The 14071-nt window shown below is 38.8% G+C and overlaps 1 protein-coding gene across 2 annotated transcripts in view; it reads left to right on the plus strand.

Moving 5' to 3' along the window:
- Positions 1-12914, plus strand: part of BTBD9 (BTB domain containing 9) — a 275559-nt gene extending 262645 nt beyond the window's left edge. For both annotated transcript variants that reach the window (XM_019549627.1, XM_019549626.1), the window contains one exon: positions 2897-12914. In XM_019549627.1, coding sequence (XP_019405172.1) covers positions 2897-3101 — 205 coding nt within the window. In that variant the 3' untranslated portion in view covers positions 3102-12914. The remainder of the gene's footprint in view (positions 1-2896) is intronic.
- The last annotated feature ends 1157 nt before the right edge of the window (positions 12915-14071 follow it).

Here is a 14071-nt window from a genome sequence, read left to right on the forward strand (position 1 = left end):
GGCTTTATTTATGCCAGTACTTTAAAATGTACTGCATAAATAAACCTTTTTTGGCATGCTCCAGAAGTCTCTGGTGTCACATGTATCAGTGTTCAAGATTGTTGAATAAGCTTTATTTCAAGCATTGCCACCACCATTTCCAAGTGCTGGGACACTTTTAAGCAGGCAGAGCCAAGTACGGTGAGGGTGGACACAGGCTGCCCGCTGCAGGCTCAGAGCTCTCTGCTCTGCTGCCTTTGCTTCAGGAGCCCCATGTCAGCCACGTGTCTCCTGTCCACCCAGCAGCAGGAGGCACAACTCACCACCCCCACTGCTGCCAAGCAGGCAGTGGGCACGCAGCAGGTGCAGGGGTCCTGGGGCAGAGGCAGCAGAGCAGAGAGCCCCGAGCCCACAGTGAGCAGCTTGCATCCATCCTGCGCACAAATCTGGGGAGGCATATGCACCACCTATGCCTCCCCCAGGGGGTGTGCTCAGTAATGGGGAGCCACACTACTTGGGTGAGCTGCACATTGCTCTGTCCTGCTTCCTGTCCCGTGCACTGCCCTGGCTGGGCAGTGCCCTCAGCCCCAGCCCCCGCCCCAATCCCTCCTTCAGCATGGTAGCCTTGATCTGCACCCCGCCCCATCCCCCTTCCCTCCCCCGTAGCCCTTCTCCTCCATAGACTTACCTGCAGGGAGCTGCTGTCCACACTGCCCAGCTGTTTTCCTGGTGATATGCATACGTGTGGTTGTACACATGCATGAGGCACCCTCTGCATCTTATTCCTGGCAGCTCAAGCAGGACCTTGTGCAGGCTGGAATGCTGCCTGCCTGCAAAGGGAAATCCACTATTTTCCAAGGGGACCTGGGTGTTGGGGGCCCTGGTCAGAAGGCATAGTTAATTATATTTATTGGAGAACATTATTGGCTACAACAGCCACAAAAAGCCAGTAGCCAGTAATGTAAATTTCCCTTTGATTGGTGCCAATTCAATATGCAACCGATATATCAGTGCACCTCTAGTCTTTGAGAAATTCCGTTCATGAGGGGCATCCTAGCAACATACGTGCCAATGCAGAGATTAGTTTGTCTGTTTAAAAACAAACAGACAAACCCCCCCCCAAAAAACCATAACCAACCTAACATGTTAAAATATATCACGCCAAGAATTGAGAGAAAATAACAGGACAGATTACAAAATTTTAAAAAAGAAAGAAAAACCCCTGCATTGCAAGAATTCTGGCACCAAGGAAGAGACAGGAAATTATAATAAGAGAAAGCTACAAAGGACACAATAACACAGTGACTGTGAATAAAGCTCTGTGGGTTTCATACACGCTGTTGGGTTCTAAATTAGCTCACACCTCTCAGAAAAAAAGATCCAGGAGCTATTGTAGACACACAGCTCAATGAAGATGTCTGCTCAATGTGCACTTGTGCAGTGACAGTCAAAAAGGCTAATAGGATTCCAGGTTGCATTAAAGAGAGGGTAGCAAAAAAATAGAGAAGATTATAATGGTCTTATGGTCTTACATGAATCAGTTGTTTGTCCACGCCTTGTATTCTGTCCTTGGATTTAGCCACTTTGCATCAAAAAGATTATTGCTCAACTTGAAAAGGCCTGAAAAAGGACGCCTAAGATTGCAAAAGGTTTTAGAGGTTTTATGTGTGTACAAGATGAAATTTTAAACTATTTTTTAAAAGAGGAGAATAAAAAGAGATATGATATAAATATACAAAATAGTGATGTAGTAAAACTTGCTCTGGCATTCTTCTTCAGACAGCACCATGACAGAAGAACAAGGGGACATTCAGGGTGTGGACACTCGAACAGTTTGATCCCTTTCACAAGGGGAACGTTTCAAAAGGGCAGTGGCTGGTCTATTTTAATTGTATGTGAACAAGCTGAGACCGAGTCAAGCAAACCCACTCCAACTTTAACCCCTGGTAAAGGAGTGTTCAAATTGGAGCAGGTTTGCATCATTTGAATCATTCTGTTTGTTCACACATAACAATTAGGCTGAATCAGCTGGTGCCCTTTTGAAATGTTCAACATTTGAAAAGGGTTCCAAGCCTTCAAGTCTCCACATCCTGAATAAAATGTATTGGCAGCAAATTTTAAATAAATAAATAAGATTTCTTTGCATGGTCTGTGCAGTTCATTGCCTTGAAGAAGGCATTGTGAAAAACAATGATAGTACCATTTAAAAGAACCCACTGAATATCTACAGGAATAAGTATCACATAAGTAAATAGGAAAGGGGTTTTAGAGTGACTAATTTCTTGCTATCAGGCTAAGCTATTTACCTGAATGGTTGGAAAGGAATTCCCTTACGTACTGTTGATTCAACTGACCAGGTGCATCTCGAAATAGTTGACCTTGCCTGCTACTTGAAGTGAGATGCAGCATTTGATGAAAAAGTGGTTACAGTGGCAAATCTTATATTTCTATATGCTGCAAGATACTTTGTCTGCAAAGTCATTGCAGAGATACCAATTATGAGACAGCTTCATCTGCATTACAATTTAACTTTTATTCATAGAGAATATGGATTTTCATTCTTTTTCTGAGATTTAATTAAGTCACTTTCATTGTTATTTGATACGCTGTTTTGCAAAAGAAATGCTGTTTATAGACCATAAAAATATCTCTGTCTACCTCCAGACAGTTTTCCTGATGTCAGGCTTAACACCTTAGACTAAACACAAGAAAAAAAGATGTGTAAACCAGGGTGTTACACAGGCTTTAGTCTCATTGTTTCATAATGCTTCTGAAACCCAAATACAAAATGTTAACTTCTTGGTGTACTGTTTTAATGGGGACAGATGTTGCTTGCACACTTCAATGTGTCATTTAATTCAGATCACACTTTTGCTGAAGTTTAATTGTTTTGCTTTATCTCTTCATTTATTCCCAGGTGTTTCACTGTGTGCATTTTGAGTGTCCAGCACAGAGCAATACTCACAAGGAAGAGGGTAGCGAGGAAGTGGCAGCAACAGAGCTGGGGACTGTTGGACAACAGCTTGTTTCTCACCCAGTTAGACCGTCAAGCACGAGTTCCCTGCACTCCCTCCCTGGATCTACCTCACGTTTGCAGGTTCACCAGCCATAAAGGAGATTGAAATGGAGCTTTTGCAGCCCCAATGATGCAATATGAAATTATTCACAACCTTCTTAGGTGGGCACCTTTTCCCTTGTTCTCAGTGAACAAAGGGAACCATGTCCAGCAGCTGGAAATGCTGAAATGGAAAAGGCTTCCCAAGGACACAAAGGGGCTGCTTCATACTCCTCAGTTTGCTCAAATGAGGCTGATCATAGGGGAAGGGGGGAAGAAAATAGGTCTTCAATCTTCATCAAGTCTCCCATTAACACCTTACCTCTCTAATCTAACCAAGGCAAGGAGAATGGAAGGAAATAGAAGGCAGAGCCATGTTGGAATACAAAAATGGTGTACGAACAGTAGAATGGAAGGGATATGAAATAAGTATTGGTTGCCTGAAGGCAACCATCAGCAAAGAGAATGTTTATCTTTATGGAACACATCACTATAAAACATAGATTGTTTTTATTTTTTTAAGTTATTCTCAATCCATATTCCTTTGTAAATGGTAAGCCATTTTCAAAATCATTTTGACTCTATGTCATACTTGTGTTTTGGTTGTAGCAAATTAAGTAAAATAGATTAGGGAAGGGCTACCTGTTGAGAGGCAGACTTCACTCAACTCTGCACCAAAATGGCAAGAAAACCCCCCATGGACAAATGAATTCATAGATGTTCATTAATTCTTACCCTGTTTGACTTCTTTAAGTTAAGATTGTCATTTCTTACATATATTCAAGTGGAAAATTCTTAGTTTAACTTCCAAGTTAAGAAACAGAGTTGTTGTCCCTCTTAAAAATGAGTATTCAAGTTAAACTTTCATTGCTACAAAAATTGTTGTAGATTTTAAAATTGGTTATTTTTGTTTGGAAAAGCAGCTGTATGAATTATATCACTGATGTGCTGCAGAGCAGAGCCAGGAATACAAAAAGGAAAATTTGCAGTCAAACCTTTTTTTTTCCAAGAAAAGAATAGACTGTCATGTTCAGCTAGGGATTTAGAAAGCCACTTATAAGCTTTTCTCATAATCTTCATAAAAAGATTTCATTTGACTATTACAGTTAGATCAGGCTCTTGTTGGCTCTTGCTTTAGTAATTTACATCCCAGAGTTAACTATCTTTCACAATTCAATCAGATTGTCTACTTCTTTACTTATCTTGAGCCTTATTACCCAGAGTCATGCAAGGTTCCCTAATCTCCAGTTTGTGTGCCTCTTAGCAAAAGCACTGTGGAATAATCGTCTTGCCAGTGTGTGAAGAAGAGGTTCTACTTTTATACAAATACTCACGTCAGTGGCAAAAGTCCTTAGGATATATATGTTTTCTGGAGCATCTGCTGTCCAGGTTTTATCAACTTGGAAAGGATTTTTTCCCCTTTGTGTAAAATAGCTTTACCAGAGTAAAAAAAAAACATGTCAGATTAGGGCTTGTTAAATTGCATGCAACTTTCCTTTTCTTGAGCATAGTGATATATAATGACTCATATGCTTTTTGCTGTATTGATATATCAGCTTATCATACCAGTGGAATTAATTTCTCTCTGCTGAACACCAATTGGGCTAAAAGCAAGAAGGAATACTGAGCAAGGTGACAGAAGCAGGAGATATTTAACAGAGAAGAAAAGATATACACTAATTTATTTCCTATGAAGTTGAATAATTTTGTCAAGAATTTGGTAATAGCTTTTCTTTCCTAATCTCCAAGCCTATCTTTAGACTTTTTGATATTTGCCCATCATTTCTCACCATCACCTGAATCATGATAGTTCTCACTGGAGGCATGTAAGCATTGCATTAGATACTACACTTTGATATGTGCCATCCCTTTCTCATTGCCCTGCTGTGTAAATGTGTCAGGGTAATGAGATGTTTCTGAGTAAGAAGCCAGCCCTGGCTGATGAATGCCATGTGTTCATTCCGCAACTTTCTGACTATGCTGAAATTCAGACCACGTAAGTGGTACAGAACTTGTTCATTAGCTTCAAGTACAGAAGTAAAAAACAAAATGAGACTAAAGTTTTCTTTAAAAACACAAAAAGAATAATTCCATACTCTCAGTATAGTCTTTGCTGGACCTATTGAGATGCATGGGACGTACCTTATCTTTCTTGGGTTGGTCCTTCAGTTTCAGAACTGACAGCACTGGCAAGAGGCTACAAATAAATTAATAGCTAACTTCACTATTCTCAGATTGTGGATAAAGAAAAGGACATTATTTTCTAGTGCTGTTAGCATTTTGTTTCTTACCTTTGTAGGGAATGTAATATAGGAATCAAATAGAACCAAGCCAGTTGTTCTCTAGCTTAAATTGTCACAAGGAAAAAGCAAGATTTGTACTTTCCAGACATGCACAATTATTTTGTAGACTACAACTGAGTCAAAAACAAAAACACCTTAAAAGCCAGTGGTCTGAACACCTCTTTTAGTTATTTTCTTTAAACTTGTCCTTTGATTCTTAATAGATCAAAGATATAAAAATATTATAGATTTCTTATTTCATCTGCTGAGGTATGAAGAATCTGAAATATCAGCTGAATAGCACAGTCAATGTGCAAATGATTCTCAAAGCAAAAAGCAATAGGACCTGTCGACCTTCTAATATCCAAAGACAGGATATCAACCATTACTGACACAAATTACTAGAAATATAGGAGTCTTGTGGTAGCATGGTTTCCAGTTACATCATGCCTTTTTCCCCACACCCTTAATTGCTTTTTGTGACAATGAGGTGTTTGATCTCTCTCTGAAGTGCATCCGGAGTCAACACAGAGTTTTCAAAACTTTATAGGACAAATCTTCCTGCTATTTCCTGTTTTGTGGTTTGAATCCCGTAGTCTTATATGAGAGGAATATTGTTAGTGGGGTTTAAATTTCATAGTTATTGAGCACCTCAGCTTTACTCATTTAAATGCCCACAAATTCTGTTTATTGCCTTGTATATTCCTATGCCATGAATATTCTGTTCTCAGTATAATGTGCCATTGATGAAGCAAAAGGAAGCTATCACAAGGAATTAATTTACAATTTAGTGTAAACTTCCTCTATTTTTTCTAAATATTTTCTTCAGTGTGTGATTGCTGCTTTACTAAACTCCGAGTTTTGTATGTGTCACCTATCTATACCTCTGTTTTGTCGTTTGTTTCCTGGTAAAAAGAACTAAAATCATAATTGTGTTATTTGACTATAACATTAGAAAGTCTGCTACTTCAGAGGGGTGATATATTTTATAACTACTCTGAACTGCACGCCATATATGCATGTTTGTGATTGAGATGGAATAGAACTGGCCAGATGTGCTTTGGCTTTCTGACAGAGACTGTTACATAGTTCTGTTAGTGGGTCTTTGTTAGCAGTGGCATTTGCTTCAGTTATCATCACTGAGCCATTACTCATGTTTAGTACTTAAATAGATTTTGAAATCAATGATGATAAACTCTGCCCCTTTTCCCCATATTTCATTTCCTCTGTTTCTTTTCTTCAGTGTAGACTAGCATCTAAGTTGGGTGGAGCTCAGAAGTGTTACCTTGTAAAGTTTATCTGTTCAGTGAAGTGACTCTTTCTTCTAAATACATTAAAAATACTTTGTTCCCAGAAACATTTGATAAAAAGAAAAAAAAAAAGCTGACATGTTTTTAACAAGAATAGGACTTTATGTGTAAAACTGATTTCTCTGGGAAAATGGGTTTTTGAATTGAGCAAAAATTGCTCAGATCTCTTTTCAAACTATTGTCAAACTGTTTCAGTTCTCCAACAAGCTCCTGAAAGATCAGTTTAGGCTTTCTTTAATTTAGAAAGAAACAAAAATATAATTTTGGCTTTCTATAGCAGGGGGATGCAGGGCACCAGTGAAATAAACAAGTATTTTTATTTGTCTATAGAGAGATATTTGGCAGTGTAGAGACGGGTTCCCTATTTCATAAGACTTCAATTAAGAAGTTCCTTTTGACAATGAAGAAAACTGTTAAAAGCAAAGGAAATTAAATTTGTTTTCTTCCAGGAATTTGTTTTTGTAGTATGTTCTTTTTATTTTAATCTTACCTTTTGCCAAAATGGCATGTTCAATTTGAATTATAATGAGACAAGTTAATCCAAGGTTGATGTGAGAGACTTAGCACAGAAGAGAAATCACCCTTTCTGTTGAGGAGGGAAAGTGGCTTTTCAGTGAAGTTTGCTTCTTTTAAAACTACGTTTATTTCTGTTTCTGCAGAAATCAATTCTGCATGTTTATCCTCGCAGCAAGTTCTGCTAGAGCTCAGTGTTCATCAGTAATGCTGGAAAATTAAAATGCAGTTAATGTATCTTCTCCTTAACTCTTTTTTAATTATTATAATAATGCATTAGAGAATTTTGTGTGTCATATCTGTCCCAGGGAGGCTCCCGTAAGAGGAAGAAAGGAAAAGGTCATGTTAGCAGTAATTCCAGTTCTGTAGGTAAATGAAACGGATTTTTCTAGGGTTACTTCAGATAATCAGATGTGAAGTTTTAATATCCCCCTGATTGTTTAACAATATCGCACATACCCAAAGTCAATGAAGATAGCAGACGGTTGAGTTAATTAAGTTTATTATTGCATTATTAAAAAGAAATACTAATTCTGCTTGTCCAGAAGGTATATTATGCCCACCCAAGAATGTTCAATGCAGGATCAGAGATTACACGGCACTTTTTAGGTTTTCTGACAAATAGGAATATTGCACATTATTTTCCTTTAAGACAGTATTAGTTCCCCTTATATAATTGTGTAAGATGTTCAAACACTATAGAGATGAGCTAGGAGTAAATGCTTAAGTAGATACTTTGGTGATAGCTGCAGTATAGGTAAATATCAAAGCTAGTAAGAGTAAGACTTGTATGCATGTGTACAGTCATATTAGCTCCTACAATGCTAAACGTATTTCAGAAATAATTTACAGGTCCTGGGGGCCTGATTAAAATAATCTTCTATTTGTATAGCTATTAATGTTTGTCTAGGCTAGAGTGTTTGGTCACATTATAACTCAGTTAATTGCGTATTAATTTAAATAATACAATTGTGAATGCTAATCTAAAGGCTCCACAACCCTTTATTCCAGGATACATTGATGAATCAGGACATGGAAGAGACATTTGGATCCCGGAACAAACATTTGTGGTGTGTCTAATTAAACATTAGCTTGTGTTAATTTGACCAAACTACTAATCAGTTAGCTTGAGGTAAAACAGACATTTTTCACTGGGGTCTAAACTCCTGTAATTTAGCTTTTATTTCCCTGGGATAAGAGTCTGCACACATGCAGTTACCATGGAGCAGCTGATAGGCAGCAAATCACCACCCAGTTTTACCTTATGTAACTAGTTGATGTGTATATGCGCTACACAAGAGACTAATACCTGTGCAAGTGAGTATAAAATGCACTAAATTTATTTTCACAGAAAACATGAGCAACTAACTAAGCAACATTGAGACAGTAAAGCCAAGGGCACTTTCATGTTTTGTCCAACTGATAGGAACTGGCGATTTGGCTGTATGTTATGTAGAAAGTAGAGTAATTTGTGGCTAGCCATCTTCAAGACAGTAATGCGGACAACAGAAAGTGCAAATCCCACATGAGCCGTTTTACGCTGTGATCCACATTCTCCATATAAGGGTGAGTTTTGGTAAGGGCACTTTGGAAGTGCATATATGCCACCCTGGCTACCTCTGTCCTCTGTTTTTATGGCTACCATTTGGAAAAATACAAGACTTCATTTGAATGCTTTGATGCATGTAGGATGTGTGCTTATATCTCAGAACAGATTTGGGCCATCTGTTATACATTTAAAAGCTTAGAAATATTGTAACTTATGAAATCATATTGTCATTCATATTAGAGAGTCCAAAAGAGTGGCTGTGACATGTAGGAGTCTTATGTGGGAAACTGAAAGGTCCTGCCATTTCCCAATAAAATGACTACAATTTACAACTAATAGTTCAGTTACACACCATGCAGGACTTAGTTACTTTCAGTAAATGAATGACTAACCTTACTCTGAGAGTAATAATACCCTACTGATGTTCATCATTATTACCCAGTCAGACATCAGAGAATTATCTCTTTTCCCTCCACCCCCAGTCTAATAGAATGATGGATTATATTTGTTCTCAGAACATTGAAATGCATCTGTTATAGAAATGCTATGAAAATTGCAGTTCAGATTATATCAAGTAAAATATTTATGGTTGGTAACTACTATTTTCAGAGAAGGCAAAAACAGGGCCCCCATCTGCTACTACAGGCCCTGGGATTTAGTCAAGGAGGAAGAGCTGCTTATGAAACTGCATTGTTGATGCAATATAAAAACAGCTTCGCTCTCAGAAATTCTGCTAGATCTGTTTCCATGCTATTACCTCAGCCCATCCAACTTTGTGTGCCATCTTTATTAGCCAGACCTCACTTCAACAGAATGTAAGTGGCTTCTGCAGGGTTTTCATTGTTGTCCAATGAGTCATGAAAGCTGGCAGACACATCAACAAAAGTGTCTGTTTTAAGGAATCTAGAAGACTGAGAAAGTTGACTTAAATACCCCTTTCAAACAACATACTGTTTATCCAGAAGTGTCAGATGTCTTCTGCAACTTGTGGATAAGCAGGGTTGTACAGACCTCATTATTCAGACCAGTGCCTGCACCTTTGCAACCATGTGCCATGTAATCTGACTTGGTAACGGTATTGCAGTTTCTCCCTATACAAATGGTAGTGAACCTACATACCTAGAAGAAAATAATTCATTTTGCATGATCACAAGTTTTAGATTATACAGTTACCTACTGAGTTAAAATGGCCATGTGAGTGATCAGTGATAAATAGTACATACTGTATTTCTTTATGTATACAGATAGGTGATGCAAAGAGGTTTCCTATTATTAAATACTCTCCTTTAATGAAAACATTTGATTGTGCCCTTGAAGTACCATCTGCCACAGATCTTGTCTGGTATCTTCTTCGTCTGTCTCTTGTTTCTTGCTTAATTCAGTCACTGGTAGACAATGACATGTTTCATAGGAAGATCTCGTAGAAATCTGACATGCTGAGAAACTATACCTTCAGAGCAATTGCTAATGAGCTCATTGCAAAGCAACTGAAGCAGGTTTCTTCTGTTTTATACTTTTCAGGACTGTATAGTGCAGGAGGTAAATAGGGGTGTTGCCTAAGAAACATAGGAGTGTTATCAAAAATGGGAAGAGATTCATCCTAGGGTGCAAAGGGAATTTATAATGACACAATTAAAGCTAGATGCTTGCAGGGAAGTCCAAAATACTGTGACCTGATGTGGAGGACTGATAAGATTCTGTTTTGACATTTGTGTTTGTCCACCTCTGATATTTTTGTAGCAAAGTTGTTCAAATCTCCTAGTTTGGGCATGTTGTACAAATACAATGTACTTTATTGTTGGCTTTAGGTGGTAAACATTTTGAATGAACGTTTAAAGAGATAATTAAGTTCACTGGACTCCATATGTTCTGAGGATAGATGTGTACTATTAGCAGTGTGGCATTTGGTAAGAGCCTGGACTGTAGTTGCAAACATGCAGGCATATAATATGTGGCTTAAAAAGTGTGTCTGTCACTTCTGTTTGCCTCACATTTGCCTCACATGGTGCAATTCCTCCACTTGTGTCTTGATTCATTGCTCCTGTTGTTTTTCCTCTTCCCTCCACTTAAACATTATGCTGCTTTAGCTGGAGCCTTCCCTAGCACTATTCTTTACATGTTCTTCTGGAAGTTGATCAATTAGAGAAGTGCTGTTCACATTCCTGCTAAGTACCTGAGTAAAGTATGCCAATTCCAGTTTGTTTACTTCCGAATTTGTATGATGAGTCCGAAAGCCGATAATTGTTAGCCTACAATATCCAACCTAATCTGCCCCACCATGGGGGAAGCACTAACCCTTCTGAAAACTCTGTTTTCATAATCTGCTGTGGCTCTGATCCAGCACCCTTGAAGTCAGAAACAGAGTTGCCATCAATAAAGGCAGGATCAGAATCTGTTTGGAAATCCATAGCTTAAAAGTTAAGCACACACATCAGCTTTTCTTCACTTTTGTAACACAGCAGATGCCATGAACGGTGAATTTATCTATCGCATGTGAATGCTGTTTGTCTGATGAGCTGCAATAGCGAGAGTGAATCTTGAAAGAATTCGCTGATTTGTCTTTCCAGAGCAACATACACTGAGAAGATAGTTTAGTTATCTCTAGATTCAGGTATCAGGTTAACAGCTTAGTTTGTTTTTGAGAAATATGACTTTCTCTTAGGACCCAGCATCTAGTCATTAGTAAACTAAGATTCTAGAGGCATGAAGTTCTTATATTTTTTTCACTCTTTTACTGAGTTTCATTATTATCGTTTTAAATAATTGGGTTTTCTTTCTGGAATGACTGTTAATGCCATTGTTTCAAAGCTCATAAAAGAAACATTAGAGCCAAGCTCTATGTGTGTAGGATCTGTTATGAACTTCTCCACTCATCTCTGTCAGTGCCGTTCTTTCCTGACTTAGAGTCAACTCATTATACCTGGTCCTGTTCTTTCCCTAAGAAGCAGTTGCCAGTTGTACCCTATGAGGGTGATTTTTGTGCATTGCTGCTCCGTGCCACCTTTTCTCTTTACCAGGTTTCATGGTCCTATGCTTCCATAGCTTGATTCTAAACTACCTCAGACCTTATTGTGAAGAGAGATCAGCTGAAGTTCAAGTCAGTGCTATAGGATGGAGCCCTTGGGGGCTCTTAAAATGCCCATGAATATCTAGATAAACCAGCCCACCATATAATGACTTCAGTTTCAGGAATGCTCCTCCGGAGAGAGGTACTAATTGGGATGAGTTCACAGGCAGGCCCACTCAGGCTCATACTTGTCTCTCCTTCTACGAAAACCTTTAAAAGAGCATGACTTCTGACGGTGCCACATGGCAAATAAAACACTTACCTTATCCAGTCTCCTCCATGTGTTCGAAGGAGCATGACATTGTTTGCACTGGACTGCTGTAGCCTCTCTTTAACTGTGACACCCTCTATAAAAATTGCTTTGTCAGTCCACAATGCCTGGCTGTTGAAAGAAGTCGTGCAGTTGTTGTGAACTGTGCTTATCCTGTAGGAATACTTCCACCCACAGCATGCTCTTATGACCTTGGTGACATTTTTATACTACAGTGTATTTGCATTTCTAACCATTTTGCCTAATTAGGTTTTAAGTAGAACCCCAGTCCCAGATTGTGCTGCAGTTATGCAATCAATAACTTGGGAACTGTCTGGTCTTCTAAGTTATGCATTGGTCAAGCCAGTAAACCTCTTTAGTACTGAATCCCTGCTGCTTTTGGAACTTTACCAGCTGGTATGTACAAAACAATTAGTTTGTAACGTGAAATTTTCTATGACTATTTAGAAAGGGAGACATCACAGTTATGCCGTAAATTTTATCTTCAAGAAGATGTGTGAGTTTGTAGTGAAAGACCATAGAATTGTAATACTGGCATGAGACAATCAAAGCATGCCTAAGTATTTGATTAACAGCTTGTCTTAAAAGCTGGCGATTTTGGGGAGTGGGGGAGAGTATCCCTGGATTTTTTTTCAAGCATATCAGAGGGGGAGACTGCTGAATACACCTTCAGCTACCCGAATTAATGCAGGACCAGACAATGCTCAAAGCACATGTTAAAAGTAAAACTGTTATGCTTTGTATTTATTTTAGGGGTGTTTTTTCCTTTAAAACATGTAGGTTATGCAGGAAAAAATATAGATATATATTTAAAATGTTGAAAACTAGAAGTGCACCTTTACAAGAATAATGTAGGTGTGATTTGAGGAATAAAGTGATCTTTTGTGCGTAATCTCTTCTCTGGAGTTTTCTTGCAAAATAATGACAAGTTTTGATACATGGTGTCTGATGCTGCTGTGTGTTGTGCCTGAGGAGTGTTTGGGCAGGTTTCTGTATGTCACCAAACAAATGGCAAAGGGACATTTGGAACAGAACATAGAGTACCACAGTCCTATTGCCAAAATTGTCCACAGATTGGATTGTGTTAATTATGGTCTTAACAGAAGCTATGGAGTTTTACCCATTACTGGACTAGCTTTTTTGCCTCCAATGTTCCTCAAATGGGTTAATTGCCTTGCGGGTTAATTGCCTATTGATCTATTCAACCCACCTTTGCCTCTTTCAGCAGTGCCCCCCCCATCCTTTGTATTTAAATTCTATTCTATTTAGACCCCCTGCTTTCTGCAAGTCCATTCATAGCATCTGACAAGGTAAGCTGTCACCTCTCTGAATCAGTTAGTGTCTAAGGTGCCACCCTGCCTTGCCTTTCACCAGAAGACAACACAGAAAATTTGCCCAACATTCTTTAATGCCAGCATGAATCTATGTAACCATTGGGAATGTCCAGTTCAGTAGCTCAGTAGGCAGCCGTAGCTTCTGGGGTGAAAATATGTTAAAAGAACATTGCAAAAGAAATAAGAGGTATGCCCTTTGTTTTATCAAAAGCAGGTAGACATTTTCCAACTTAGATACTGAAATGTTTGACCTCAGTAGAAATGGCTAGATTTTCAGAGGTGCCAAGTTCTCAGCACTTTCCTGGATGTCCATGATTTTGTGGGTGCTCATGACCCCTAATGAATCAGGGCACTTTTTATTTGAGATCCTAAGTAGGGCTTTTGCTTGCCTCCCTTAGCAGCCTTGCATATAAAGATTCTGGTTTATATGCTCTGAGTGTATTCCAAAGAGCCCATAGTCTGACAGCAACTAATGCTTTCTAACAGCAGTGATGAATTCCCTCTGTCTTACGACTGTGGAAGCATTCTGCATATAGAGAACTCCTAGTTTAGTAGTCGCAGGATGCTTGTTTTGTCTCAGATTCTCATGCTCTAATGTACAGCTGCTGTTGCCTAGAGCTTGGAAGCTATTAAATAGAACAACAGTCAGGGACATATCCTCTGACATCCCCAGACCAACGATGGTTGATTCGTGGGAAAGTGTGTCAGGGA

This window comes from Crocodylus porosus, unplaced genomic scaffold (assembly GCF_001723895.1).
Source record: "Crocodylus porosus isolate Cpor-Errol unplaced genomic scaffold, CroPor_comp1, whole genome shotgun sequence".
NCBI classification, from domain to species: domain Eukaryota; kingdom Metazoa; phylum Chordata; order Crocodylia; family Crocodylidae; genus Crocodylus; species Crocodylus porosus.